The 14,085-nt window shown below is 35.8% G+C and overlaps 1 protein-coding gene across 9 annotated transcripts in view; it reads right to left on the reverse strand.

Moving 5' to 3' along the window:
* Positions 1-14,085, reverse strand: part of LOC115214302 (teneurin-m) — a 517,371-nt gene that overhangs the window by 271,674 nt on the left and 231,612 nt on the right. For 7 of the 9 annotated variants that reach the window (XM_029783463.2, XM_029783461.2, XM_029783465.2 and 4 more), the window contains one exon: positions 10,170-10,535. The exons of the other annotated variants lie outside the window; for them this stretch is intronic. In XM_029783463.2, coding sequence (XP_029639323.1) covers positions 10,170-10,535 — 366 coding nt within the window. The remainder of the gene's footprint in view (positions 1-10,169; positions 10,536-14,085) is intronic. 9 annotated transcript variants of the gene reach the window in all.

The following is a 14,085-nucleotide window of genomic DNA, read 5'->3' on the forward strand; positions in this document are numbered from 1 at the left end:
CACCTTCATTTTCTTTTCTTTCCTAGCATAATGTTTTTCATTTCGACCAACAATTGGTTTTGCAGACACTATGCTGGATCTTTTCAGTTTGAACGGCAGTTTTTAGCATAATTTCTAGGTAATTAAAAAATTTTAAACTTCGTATACTGGTAGAATGTGTTTATAAAACATATTTTTCTCTTAGCTTTATTGAGAAAATTCCATAGTTTGTAAGATATTTGTTGTTTTTTTTTCTTCAATTGCTGCAATTTCAACCAATCAAATACGTCTATTGAGGTAAAAAACATTCTGTGCCGTATGAATATGTCCCTCGTTTAAGAAACAGATTGGGTTTATTTACATTTGAGAAGATAAAAAGATACCCTTCCCCCCACCCCTAACCCTAAAACAGATTGAAATGCAATAGTTCGATTCACCGCTAGAAAAAACTGCTGTTCAAACTGAAAAGATCTCGCTATTTCTTCCACTGTCAGTTTAGAATTTGATTATTGTCAGTTTTTTTCTAGCAGAGCAATGCGCCTTGTTTGGATGCACAAGTGAGGTTGATATCTCAGGATACAAAGCATCTCCTGCAAAACATTAACGCTGTTTATATCTGCGCTATGTTGCTAGTCACATCTACCAATGTCCTCTGTCACTCACTAATAGGTACCGTAGATTAATCATAGTATCATTACTGTAACTGACAAATGTTAAATTAGCATGCAGTGTTGTGTCAGTTGAATATTTTCCCAGAGATGAGGAAAAAGGTAAAAGAGTTAACGACTTGGCAGCATTAGTTTACCTTTTTTTTTTATGCAAGAAGATTATTATCAATCTGCTTATAAAATTTGCAAAATGTGATGTTTGCATTTGAATTTTAATGAACAGAAAAGGGGATAATCAATAAAATTAAAAAATGGATAAATAAATAAAATAAAATAAATTTAATAAAATAAGAAAAGAAAAGAATGTAAATTATTTCTTCAACTTCAGTAGTTTCCTTGAAACTGTTTAAAAATCAAAACAAAAATTAGCACTAGAATTTTAATGAGCAAGAAAAGGTTAAAGCTAAAAATTATATACACATACATATATATATATATATATATGAATATATGTACGTATACATATATATGTGTGTGTGCGTATGTATACACATACATATATAATAAAATGAATATGTATGTACACACACACATATGAAATAAAATCAAACAGCAACATAAAGGGAATATTTGCTAATCCTCAGTAGAGAAAAAAAAATAAAAGCCCAGAATACATGAAACTATATCTAAGTTTTGAAAATGAGTGAAGTTGTGTGGCAAGAGAAATTAATACTGTTGTGAGGGAAATAGTTGCAATTTAAAAGTTTTAATGGTGTCTGTGGATTACACAGACCCCCTTTTTTTCTCTCAATGCTTTTCTGTATTTTCCTCTTGGTTTATATTTTTGTTACTGCTTCTATGCGGGGTGGTGGAGGAGAAGATTCTCTCAGTATTTTTAACCAACTTAATCCTTACATAAACTTATCTACTGGGAAATGGAATAATGTAATTTTTATACTTTTAATAATAATAATAATAATAATAATAATAATAATAATAATAACGATGATGATGATGCAACGGCCATAGAGAAGGGAGGGAGTTTTTAAATTCCCTGATTTGGTAAGCAGCATCAAACCATGTTACTTAACGAAAATGTTTTGCCACAACTTATGCTCTTTATTTCTAAGACTAATTTGGGACTTCGCCCAAAGTACTTCTGACATTTCTTGAGTTTTTATAGGAAGAAGATGTAGGTGACCATGGAGACTTCAATCCAATAAAGCTACCAATTATAAAAGTGCTAAACAATCTGGCCAGTGGGTCTTATTACTTACTGTACTGTTCTACTAATTCACAAATTGCTTCCTTACCTGTGCTAAAATCCAGAGACTTCCATTGCACTAATTCAACCATTGAACATAGCCAAACATTAGCAGACAAATAGGAAGTTAACATCAGCTCCACTAGAGTTTCAGAGAATGTCCAGCAGTAAGCCAAAGTTGCCATGGTATTTGGCTCAACTCTCTTCAACATTTCTACCATTCTGCCACCCAATCATCGGGTATAAACGACTTAAAAAAATTTTTTTTTTAATCAAACATACAACAATCTGCTACTTAATGAGGAATGAAGAATGCAATCATTACATTCTGAAATTTGCCTCATGTTATTTATTTATGGTGATCATTACCAACGTTGCCTATTCGAGCGTGATCGTTACCAACATCGATTTGCTGGCACCTATGCTGGTGGCAAGTGTAAAAACATTCGAGTGAGGTCATTGCCAGTACCGCCTGACTGGCCCCCGTAAAAAGGACACCAATCGAGCATGATCATTACCAACATCGCCTTACTGGCACCTGTGCCGGTGTCATGTGTAAAAAGATTTTAGCGAGGTCATTGCTAGTACCGCCTGACTGGCCCCCATGCCATAGCAAATAAAAAGGGCACCATTCGAGTGTGATCATTACCAACATCGCCTTACTGGCACCTATGCTGGTGGCATGTGTAAAAAGATTTGAGCGAGATCATTGCCAGCACTGCTTAACTGGCCCCCATGCCAGTGGCACATAAAAAGCACCCACTACACTCTCGGTGGTTGGTTGGCAGAGTCAATGGATAGAATATTTTGTGGTATTTGTTTTGATGCTGTGCTTTCTGAGTTCAGATCCTGTTGAAGTCAGCTTTGCTTTCAACTGTCAGGACTGATCATTCAAGTACTACGGGTGGTTCTTCTCCTTCCTCTGGAAGAAATTGATGCTGTTCAAATGTTGACAAGGATAGCTCCACCAAGATTGAAAAGCCCAAGACACATTTTATGTTATAATAACATGCTTAGGACTTCAATGGCCATGGTCAGTGCCGATATTCTTTATGTGAAGTAATTTTAAAAAACACAAAAGCATCGGAAATTTATACATAGAATAAGGTTGAAGGCCAATAGCTACAAGCAAATGAGTTGTCTATTTAATTGGATCAGTTGAGTTGAGAACCCTATCTCCTCCACCACGTCAAAATATCACTGAAAATTACTTCATCAACTCTAGACACACCCTTCTGGTCTGGCCAATGCCACTACACTTCTCCTATAAGCTTTACATAATAATAATGAAAACAATAATTTTAAAAAAATAAATAAACTTGTGCATAAACAAATATCAATAAAGAAACGACAAATATCAACATCTAATATAATGCCATTCCATTCTGTTCCAAACAAACCATTTAAAACAATCATTTTTGTTTGTTGGAGTTGAGGTTTTTTGGTCTTTCTTTTTTAATATTTACACATCTGGAAGCCCTTCTACACATTCTTTTACTACACAACTAAGCACTCTACAAGCTACACAATAAATAGTAATCATTTTGTGTGTGTATGTGTGTAGGGATGTTTGTATGTGTGTATACATGCATGTATGAATGTGTGTATGGTATGTGTGAGTGTATGTATGAATGTGTGTGCACATATGTAGGTGTGTAAATATGCATGTGTTCATGCATGTATGTATCTATGTATGTATATATGTGCTTGCATGCGTGCATGCGTGTGTGTGTGTACATGAATGCATTGATGCATGCATGCATGGATCACCACAGAAGCCTAAATCTAAAAAATTTTTTAAACCTGGAAAACTAAAAATATTCAACTAGCATATATATATATATATATATATATATATGTATGTATAAAGAAAACATAATCAAAAAGCAGCGGCTGTATAATAAATGTAAGTGTCCTCTTTTTACACAATTTCAAGGAATGTTTTGCTATTATTATTATTACTGTTGTTGTTATTGTTGGTCCCCCAAAAGGAGCAAATATTTAAAACAAGTCTTAGAATTTATATTTTGATTTATTGTATTTCAACTAATTAACATAACTATAGGTTCACTGTTATTCTATTTCTTCAGTCATTTATTGACTCCTTTTAATTATTTCTTGATTGTTCTAAATATTTATTGAATACTGGTTGAGTTATCTTGTTATTAACACTGCACAGTGCAATGACGAACATACTGAACACTTTGTTGTACACTTGACTTAATTGTAGATTTTTAAAAATCAACAGGAGTGAAGAAAAGTATAAGAGTTTTAAAGTGAAGAACTTAAATGTAGCTGTGTATGTGACAAGCATCCACTCAAGTATATTTGGGGCTGCAAAACATGTCAATATTACATCTTAAAAGGGACTAATTTTCAGTTTTTATGAGTCTATAAAACCAAAGTATGATACTTTAAAATTAAATATTATTTTATGTCGTTTTGCATGCATGCTTTTTATATATTTTGGATCTCTTTCCTACAGTTAACTACACAACTGTGAAGAAAGAAAGAAATTATTTTTCGACAGTCATGTAAATAGTGCAAATATAGATATTTCTCTACATATAAAGCTGAAGTTGTCTGTGTGTGGCTGGTTTGGTAGCCTTCAACTAACACTATCTCCTCCGAGACCCTGCGGCGCAAGTAGACCAAAATTGAGAGTATGATAGAAAGTGGCTTGCTCTTCCTTTTGTAGAAGAAAAAATTCAAATTGGACCATGTTAACACCAAAAATTATTTACATCAAAAAGGTGCATTTTTTCTATGAAAATCCTTATTTTTAACGATTTTTTGACTGCCGTGTCACCATTTTTCGGTGTATTTCAACCAGAAAAATGTTCACTTAAAGAGAATAACAAGCTACATAATGCAAAATTTTTACTTTTCAAAAATTCCAATTCTAAAGGGTCGAAACAAACCCAATCAACGCCGGGCAATACTACTAGTATTTAAATATATGGCCTGCCCAGCTTACCTCTCTGAAAGATTACAATAAATGTTATTTTGATGACAACAGAGTCATTTAAGATGGTCAAGGGAATGGCAGCTCCTTTTTGTTTTACCTTCAGACAAATCAGTGTGAGCAGAGACAAGGCCTTGTTTAAAGACACAAATCAATGATAGTTAAATGATTTGAAACTGTATAGGCGCAGGAGTGGCTGTGTGGTAAGTAGCTTGCTAACCAACCACATGGTTCCGGGTTCAGTCCCATTGCGTGGCATCTTGGGCAAGTGTCTTCTGCTATAGCCCCGGGCTGACCAATGCCTTGTGAGTGGATTTGGTAGACGGAAACTGAAAGAAGCCTGTCGTATATATGTATATATATATATGTGTGTGTGTTTGTGTGTGTGTGTGTTTGTCCCCCTAGCATTGCTTAACAACCGATGCTGGTGTATTTACGTCCCCGTCACTTAGCGGTTCGGCAAAAGAGACTGATAGAATAAGTACTGGGCTTACAAAGAATAAGTCCCGGGGTCGATTTGCTCGATTAAAGGCGGTGCTCCAGCATGGCCGCAGTCAAATGACTGAAACAAGTAAAAGAGAGTAAAAGAGAGTATACGACTGAGTGGTCAGCAGTACCTTAATCCCATGGCCATTTGGATCAAAATTCCACAAGCCAATTTTCATTTGATGATTTGTGCAGGTCATAGACACTGGACAACACATCAGATCATTTTGGGATGCTTCCTGGAATCGGCTGCTTTAGATAATAATTACTTTGATCGAGTACTGGTGTTAAATGCTACTCAAATGTACTAAAGTCAAAAAGAAACAGAGCTTATGTCCTTATGCTATTGCTTTTGTTGGTCAACCCCAAGCTGACCCAAATGCAGCAGGCTATGACCAAATGGTGTTAGCAAGGACAATTGCGATTTTTCTTATTTCTTGTACATCAAGAACTACCTCATCTAATATATCCTTACCTTTTTAAGAGGACAAAGTGACACTTGACTGCTATTTCTAGTATTTAAACCAACTATGAAGAGGCCCATTAGTTGCTTTTTTTTTTTATGGTTTCAGTCAGGAGGAAGTAACTAACTGTCGAAGGTATTGTTGTTGTTATTGTTAATGGTTGTGACAAAGGGAACCGGTGTGGTTGCATGAAAGTTTGTAGAATTTAAAGATGTTTCATTGAAAGAATAATAACATTAATATTGGTGTGTGTATTAGTGTCATAACGGTGGAGGAGGAAGAAGAAGAAGGAGGAGGAGGAGGAGGAAAAGAAGAGAAAGAAAGAAAAGAGACATGAACTAAGAATAAGATCAATTAATAAAACAAAAATCAAATAAAATTAAAAGTAAAATTAAGATAATAAAACAATTAAAAATCAAACGATTACTTAACTAATTAAGAAGGCAATTAACAACCAGGTAAATAATATTGAAAATATGAACAAAAGATTGCCAGTGGTCAAAACTTTAGAAGAAATAGGATACATTTGGAATGAGATAACTACTTGCAAAAGCATTTGCTGTACTTGTAAATAGAGTTGTGGTGTTTGTTGTTGGTGTTGTGTTGTTGTGTTGCAGTTCAGGATGTGATGATGATGATGTTTAATGCAGGTATTGTTCATGTGCTTTGTTTTTGTAGAGAGATTCTTCTTCTTCTTATTATTATTATTATGATTATCATTCCTTCAAGTTCCCGTTGCTTAATTTTGTTAAAGCATTTTAAGCTGATTGCTCCTGATGTTGTTTATTGATTTAAGTAGCTTATATTGTATAATGTGGAGGCGCAATGGCCCAGTGATTAAGGCAGCGGACTTGCGGTCGGAGGATCGTGGTTTCGATTCCCAGACCGGGCGTTGTGTGTGTTTATTGAGCGAAAACACCTAAAAGCTCCATGAGACTCCGGCAGGGGATAGTGGCGATCCCTGCTGTACTCTTTCGCCACAACTTTCTCTCACTCTTTCTTCTGTTGGCCTGCTCGCTTAGCCAGCGGGGTGGCGTCATTTGAAGGCTAAAACAATGTGAAGCGCATTGTGACTAGATTTAGACAGTTTTAAGAATCAACAGACCCCTGGAGCATACTTTAACTCTCTTGAATTCACAAGCTCTATCTCTTCCTAATTCCCAATTCAGTTGCAATTATGGTGTCTTTACTGATAACCTCACTTCATGCTTTTTATCTTAGTCACGATGAAGGGCTGTTGCTGCTGTTTGCATGAGACCAGCTTTGTGTAACTCTGGAGAAGTTCATATAAAATGTTCATTTTGTAGGTTAGGGTAGAAAACTTCACCACCTGATTCTGTGCTCACACTCCATCTTTTAATATAGGTTTGCTGTTCAAAAATTTAGCACTTCTCTTTCTAGCATTCACATTGATCTGTCAACCATAATGCTTAATTATTTGCAGTGTTTCAGATTAAGTGATGACATGACTGTTTATTTTTAGAATGACATTGTAAGGTAGTGTAAGAGGCCAGACCTGGCCAATTTGGACATAAATAGGTAAGATATTAGGGCTGATGTGGCCTGTCTAAATGCTGAAGGGTTAAATTTATGGCTTTTATTTTCATAAGTGTTGAGTGAGAAAAGGATCTGTCAGCTCTCAACCTTATAGAGTTGAACAGCTATCTAGCTTTTCCCATTCAGGCATAATAGAATTTATAGGACTGAAAGTCACGGCATCCTTATGCTTTGGGTTCTCTAATTCTGAGCTTTGAGCCTGAAAGCATGTCACACCAATTTTTTTATATTATATTTTTAGAAATATGATGGACATTTTGTGGAGGAAAATGTTACCATTCAACTGATTATAGGGTGTAATAATAGAGAGATTAGGGCTCCATTTCTAGCAATTTGAGAGTTTATGTAGATGCTCCCTGCTGGCATATAACTGTCAGTCAGAATACAATTTGGGGCAATGGTCTTCCTCTATGAATTTAGCTGATGGCTTATCATGAGACTTATCATTCTTAAAAACTTGTAATCTGAAAATTAACTAATTAAATGGATGATTGGATATGGCATTAGACAACTAGCCTAAGAGGCTGCAGTTTGAATCCCCTGTAAGTGTATCTGAGGAGAATTTGACCAGTGCAGTAGATTCTACAAACCTTCATTCATAGGATTGTCAAAAAAAATAAATAGCAGATCACTTGAGAATCAGCTTTGATGCATGGGAAATAATGACAATTGTACAAGAAATCCAGGCATCAGGAACAAGTGGAGGAACTTGAAGCAGTGAAGTATTAGTGGTACTAACGATGGATACAGAGATGTGATGGACTGGTTATTGTTCGCAGTGATGCTGTCAGTATAATAATTGGTGTTAGTTATTGATTGGTATTGTTATTAACGAGTTTGTGAAGACTGTTGCTGGTTACCAGCAGTCGTGTGAATGGTAGGGTTGTCATTGTTTAGTGGTAATGGTGAAGGTAAACATATAGTTATGCATGTTAATATTATTATTGACAAAAATTCAAATAAACAAAACAAAACAAAACAAAACAAAAATAACATAGTAGTAGTAGTAGTAGTAGTAGTGGCAGCAGTAGAAGCAGTAATAGTAGTAGCAGCAGCAGCATTTGCAAACATTGCTGCAGTTATGCTTGTTTTGTTATTGTTTAACCCAGGTCAGCACTGATCAAGCAGGTCAATGATCACAGTTGTTCTATCTCTATATATATCTTTTTCCTTTCTTTTTTTTTCCTTTGTCGTTTTTGCAGTTCCTCTCGGACTATCTGTGGTGTTCCTGACGGCAATGGTAAGAGATGTCTAACAGACAGAAGCCATTTTGTTATTAATTTTGCAAGAAGAGGCAAATGCCTGGTCGTCTCCTTTTGACTCATTTTATAACATTGCCCTGAATGAGTAGATCTGTTGTCAAAGGAACTCCAACCACGACCATTCCAATTCTTCTGTTAGCCACTGTATATAAAGAACTACATTACTCAGTGTGGCCTTCCCATTGCCAGATGGTGGCATGTAATCAGGGAGAGACTTTAGATTATTTTTCTAGTAGGATGAACAGCCTAATTTAGTAGTAGTAGTAGTAGTAGTAGTAGTAGTATATGTTGGGTTGGAAAGCAGATTGTTTGGTTGCAGATTTGTTTGCAGCCACAAAAACTAGGTTCTAGCTGCATCAACAACACCAACAAGAACATATCTGGGATTCAAATACTGAAAAATATTTCTAAAACCAAGAGGATATGTAACTAAAGCATTTGTTATAGCTCTACTAATATTCTTTTCTACTCTAGGCTCAAGGCCCGAAATTTTGAGGGAGGGGGGGCCAATTGATTAGATCGACTCCAGTACGCAACTGGTACTTAATTTATTGACACCGAAAGGATGAAAGGCAAAGTCGACCTCAGCGGAATTTGAACTCAGAACATAAAGACACACGAAATACCGCTAAGCATTTCGCCCAGTGTGCTAATGTTTCTGCCAACTCCTCGCTGCCTTAAAGCTCTAGTAATATTGATTCCCACAAACAGATTATGGTAACTTTATATTTGAAGGGATTAAGTTAATTGATCATGGTGCTTCATTGGTTCCTTATTTTATTGACCTTGAAAATTGATCCCTGCCAAGCAATCGAAGCTGAATTTGAACTCAGAACGTAAAGAATTTGGACAGGCATCTTCATGCCATGATCCAATGAATCTGTCAATGCACATAGGATAGTAGTAGGAAGAGTAGAGGGGACAGAAGTAGTAGTAGTAGTAGTAGGATCATCAGCAGTGGGGAGCAGAATTAATAATTGCAGTAAGAGTAATTAATTAATAAGCAGGGGAGTAGTCTTGGAAGCAAAAATAACATGGAGCATTTCAGCATCAATATTAAAGAGGTGAAGTAGTCATGGAAATACCATGGGGCAGCAAGTAATCTGCAGTAGATGCATTACTTTTTGCAGTAAAAAATTGGGGGATAAATTCATATGTAATTGTACTTGCAGAAATAGTGTGTGTGTGTGTCTGTCTGTCAGTATGTGCATGCATGTGCACATCTGCAGCATATGAATGCATTTTACATACATGCACTTAGCATGCAAAGAATACACAATGGCTCGTTTCCCCCATGCACAGTAAATCCTTCATTGATAGCTTAGATTGAGCAAGCATAGATTGGACAAGCTATTTCATGTGGGATGGGAGTTGGTTAGTGTTAGTAGGAGCAGCTGCAGCAGCAGCAGCAACAGCAGCAGTAGTAGTAGCAGTAGTAGTAGTAACCTTTGAAAACAATTTTTTATGTCTTAATTACATATTTTTTTGTTTACTTTTATTTTTCAAACTTTTAAAAATTATTTTTTTTATTTTTAGATTAATTTTTAGAAATTTATTATTCTTTTTTCATATTTTTTTTTTTACCTGCATGGCCGTAATGTATGGTAGCAGTTTCTTGATCGGTGCCGTCTGAATCAGAGAGTTTCGCGCAGACATTTGCGTCTTTCAAGTGGCTACTAGCAAGGCCAGCTGATGAAGAGAGAGACGAACTCTCAGAGTCTATATGGTGGTGGGATGCGTTAGTTGATTTTTGCCGGTGACTGAACCGGGGGTGTGAGGAAGATATGCCGTAGTCTGTCTCGATGTCACCGTCTGACCCAGCGCTTGCATAGTTATAGAAGTCGGCCATATCATCTGGTGCCATTGTTGGACTCTGGTCTGCATTGCACTGTTGCAGTGGGCAGGCCCCATAAGCCATAACAGAAGGAGGTGCTGCGCCTGCTGGCCAGCCTGGGGGTAAGAAGGAACAAATAATTTTATAGTGAACAATTCCCTCTTTACACACATGCAAACATACTCACGCATACAAACAAGCTCACATATGTTCAAGTACAAGTAGTATATAGGCACTCCTCGCAGACATCCAAGTTCAAATTACACTCTACACCCACACTTGTGCATGCTAACATTTTGGACACAGCTAATAAATAATGGGATACGAGGGTGAAGTGTGTGTGTGTGTGTGAAGCTTGTGTGTGTATGTGAGAGAGAAAGAGAGAGGGAGAGAGAGAGAAGGAGAGAGAGAGACTGTGTGTGTTTCAATCAGTGCATGTGCACGTACATGTGTAAAAAGGAAAATGTATATGCATGTATGTATATAAATACACGTACATGCACAGAAATGTGTATGTGCGTATATATATATATATTTAAACAAAAAATGCTCAATATAATTTGGGTGGTGTATTGTTTGACAGGTTGAAATTTAAAATGCTGACAGAGCAACTTCGACACAGTATGATGACAGGGTCAGCAGAAATAGCGAAATAGCAAGAATTTTGATTGGTGGAGAGAGATTGTGATGTATTTGGAACGAACAGCCAATGGATGCATGGATAAAGTGAAATGAAATGCTGGAGTGAATGAATATGTATTCAGTGGAGGATTAATGAGTGAGAGGATTACGTCAAGAAATTGAGTGACTGAATGAATGGCTCAAGTGAGTAAGCAGGAAAGGGTGATTCATGAACCATGTCCGTCAGTGCTGGAAATCAACTCAAACCATTCCACAAGTGTTATGAAAGGCTCAATGGAAGAGGTGATCATATCAGCTTGAAGTGGTCTTCATATAGAGAAAAATATCAAAGTCAGTAAGTGATAGCTCTAAGACAAAGAAAGAAAGAAAGAGAAAGAAAAGAGATATCGAGAGATAGATGAAGACAAGTTGACAGGGAAGAGATAGTGAATGAGGAAAGAGAGGAAGAGAAAAATTCATTCATGCAAACAGCCTTCTACAAGATATGAGAATATTTCCTTTTTCTTTAGTTTTGACTGCCAGTTGTCGTGCAACATTATTGCATTCATCTGGGCAATGCATGATGCATTTTGTGCTGTAAGTTCTGAGGAGTGGAAAGCAGAATCCCTAGTAAGAGTACAATACATTTACACAATTGTTTGATCTGTGTATTGAGTGAGGTTTAAGTTAAAGGGTGAGGAGCGGTGTTCTGCTGTTGCCAAATTGTTGAATAAAAGATAAACAGATTTGAAATAGACAGATTTTAATATTCCTCTATGTAAACCACAAAAGCATCCATAATTACAACGGAATTTGACATAAACAAATGATTGAATTATAATTTCACTTGAGATTTAGAAAGAAATGCGTTGCAAGCCAACGAATGACCAGTTTCATTCAACGAGCATCAGTAATTGTATCGTGGCTAAATTTAGCGATTTACAAGGATTACAGAGTAAAAGATAGATCTTGCATGTTGATATTTTAAATTTTGGTAATGTATGTATTAAAAATGATTTTTCAATGATAAACAACTTGTAAATAAATAAGCTTGGTATTTGTTGAGATAGGTCTGTTTAGTGGTGAGTGCTGGGATGTTTGATGAGGAAGCGATAACGTCAACAGAAATTCTAAGTTTCATATATATTGGACAAACTACGGTAGTTATATGTTTGATAAATGATCTATGTATTGAGCACATAATTTATGATAGATAGATAGGTAGTTAGAGAAATCGATAAACAGATAAGACCAAATGAAAGATAGATCTATGTGTAAGCTTTTCATACACATGATGCTATAAAGAGATATGCATTGAATTTCTATGTTTCATGAAAGATAGATCTGATAAATGGGTTCTATGATGTTCTATGCTTAATGAAAGAAGTATTGAACTGCTTATGTTTGGTATAAGATATATCGATGTATTGAACTTCTATGATTGATGATATATTAGATGATCTAAACTATGTAATGGGACTTATTTTTAGTTTGATGATAGATCTATAAGATGGGAGTTCACTGATCATAGATCTACAAATTAAAGTTGTGAGTTTGAGATGGAGGCGTAAATGGGGGAAAGAGAGAGAAAGAGTGTGTGTGTGTATGCAAGAGTTTGTGTGTGTGCATGTGTGTGTATGCAAGAGTTTGTGTGTGTGTGCATGTGCATATGTGTGTGCACGTGTGTAAAAGAAATCAGAGAAGAGATTTACATTTATTTTGATGCTATCTATTCCCAACTGACAGTGATAGCAGTTTTCGATAAAACAATTTTATTTTTAAGTAATTGCATTTGAGTATTTCATGTGAAGAGAGTGTTTGTTTTCAAAAAGAATTGCTCTTTCAGTCTTTTTGGAAAGAAAATATTGCTTTATTAAGAGAAATAGAAGAGATACATAGAAGAATATAAGTAGATAAATATGTAACTATGGAAATACAAGGAAATGGAGTGAATGATAAAAAGAAAGAAACTGCAAATACTAGAGCTAACATATTAGCAATAATGATATTTATAATAATAATAATATTCTAAATTAATGAAAGGTACAAAATTAGAGAAGGGTATGGTCAGATTACAGGGGCCCTACAATGTAACTGGTACATGGGAAAACGAAATTGTCAAAATGCATCTCATAGTAATATAGGATGTTGTACAACAAATGTTTTTCTTATGAAATCCCTTTACAACTAAGTAACACAATTTATGTCAAGATTTTGATTTGAATATGAATAGTAACAAATGGACAGTTTGGGGAACTTAAAAATGGTAGACAATCACATTCTCTTCCTCTAAACATTGTCTATTCTTCCGTAATGTGCCTTCCTCTCTACTATAGTATCACTCAATCAAAAGGTTGCTAGTCTTGTGAGCTGCATGGCAACCTCACTGGTGTTGGTGCAATGTAAACAACACCTTTAGACTCTGTAAAATGGTTGGCATTAAGAAGGGCATTCAGTCATAGAGACCACACTGAGGCAGACACAGGAGCACGGTACACTCCTGAGGCCTACCAGATCCTGTCAAACCAAATAATCCATGTAAGCAAGAAAGAGGGACGTTAAAAGATGATGATAATGATTATGATGATGATGATGATGACGACAACAACACTTTATGGAATTTGAACAATGATAATGTTTACTACTACTGGACACAAGTCCATAAATTTGAAGATGTAGGAGGAGGGGGAGGGGGGATAAAAAAGAAGTGTTTCAACTTTTGACACAAAGCTAGGAATTTTAGATGGAGTGGTGTTAGTGAAATACATTGTCCCCAGTAAATGACTGGTACTTTTATTGGTCCCAAATGGATGACAGGCAAAGTTGGCAAGATTTTGAGCTTAGAATATAAAGAACCAGAAGAAATGCCACTAAGCTTCTAGATCAAAGCTCTGATGATTCTACCATTTCATTCGGCAGAACGCTATACAAGTTTGACATGGTAAGAAGCTCAGATTTTTTTTTTTTATATTTACAAACTTTAGGGCATTCAGAATATTTAAATGTAAAAAGATTGTCTTGAAATCATAACCAAAACCATATGAT

The sequence above is a fragment of the Octopus sinensis genome, linkage group LG7 (genome assembly GCF_006345805.1).
Source record: "Octopus sinensis linkage group LG7, ASM634580v1, whole genome shotgun sequence".
NCBI lineage: Eukaryota > Metazoa > Mollusca > Cephalopoda > Octopoda > Octopodidae > Octopus > Octopus sinensis.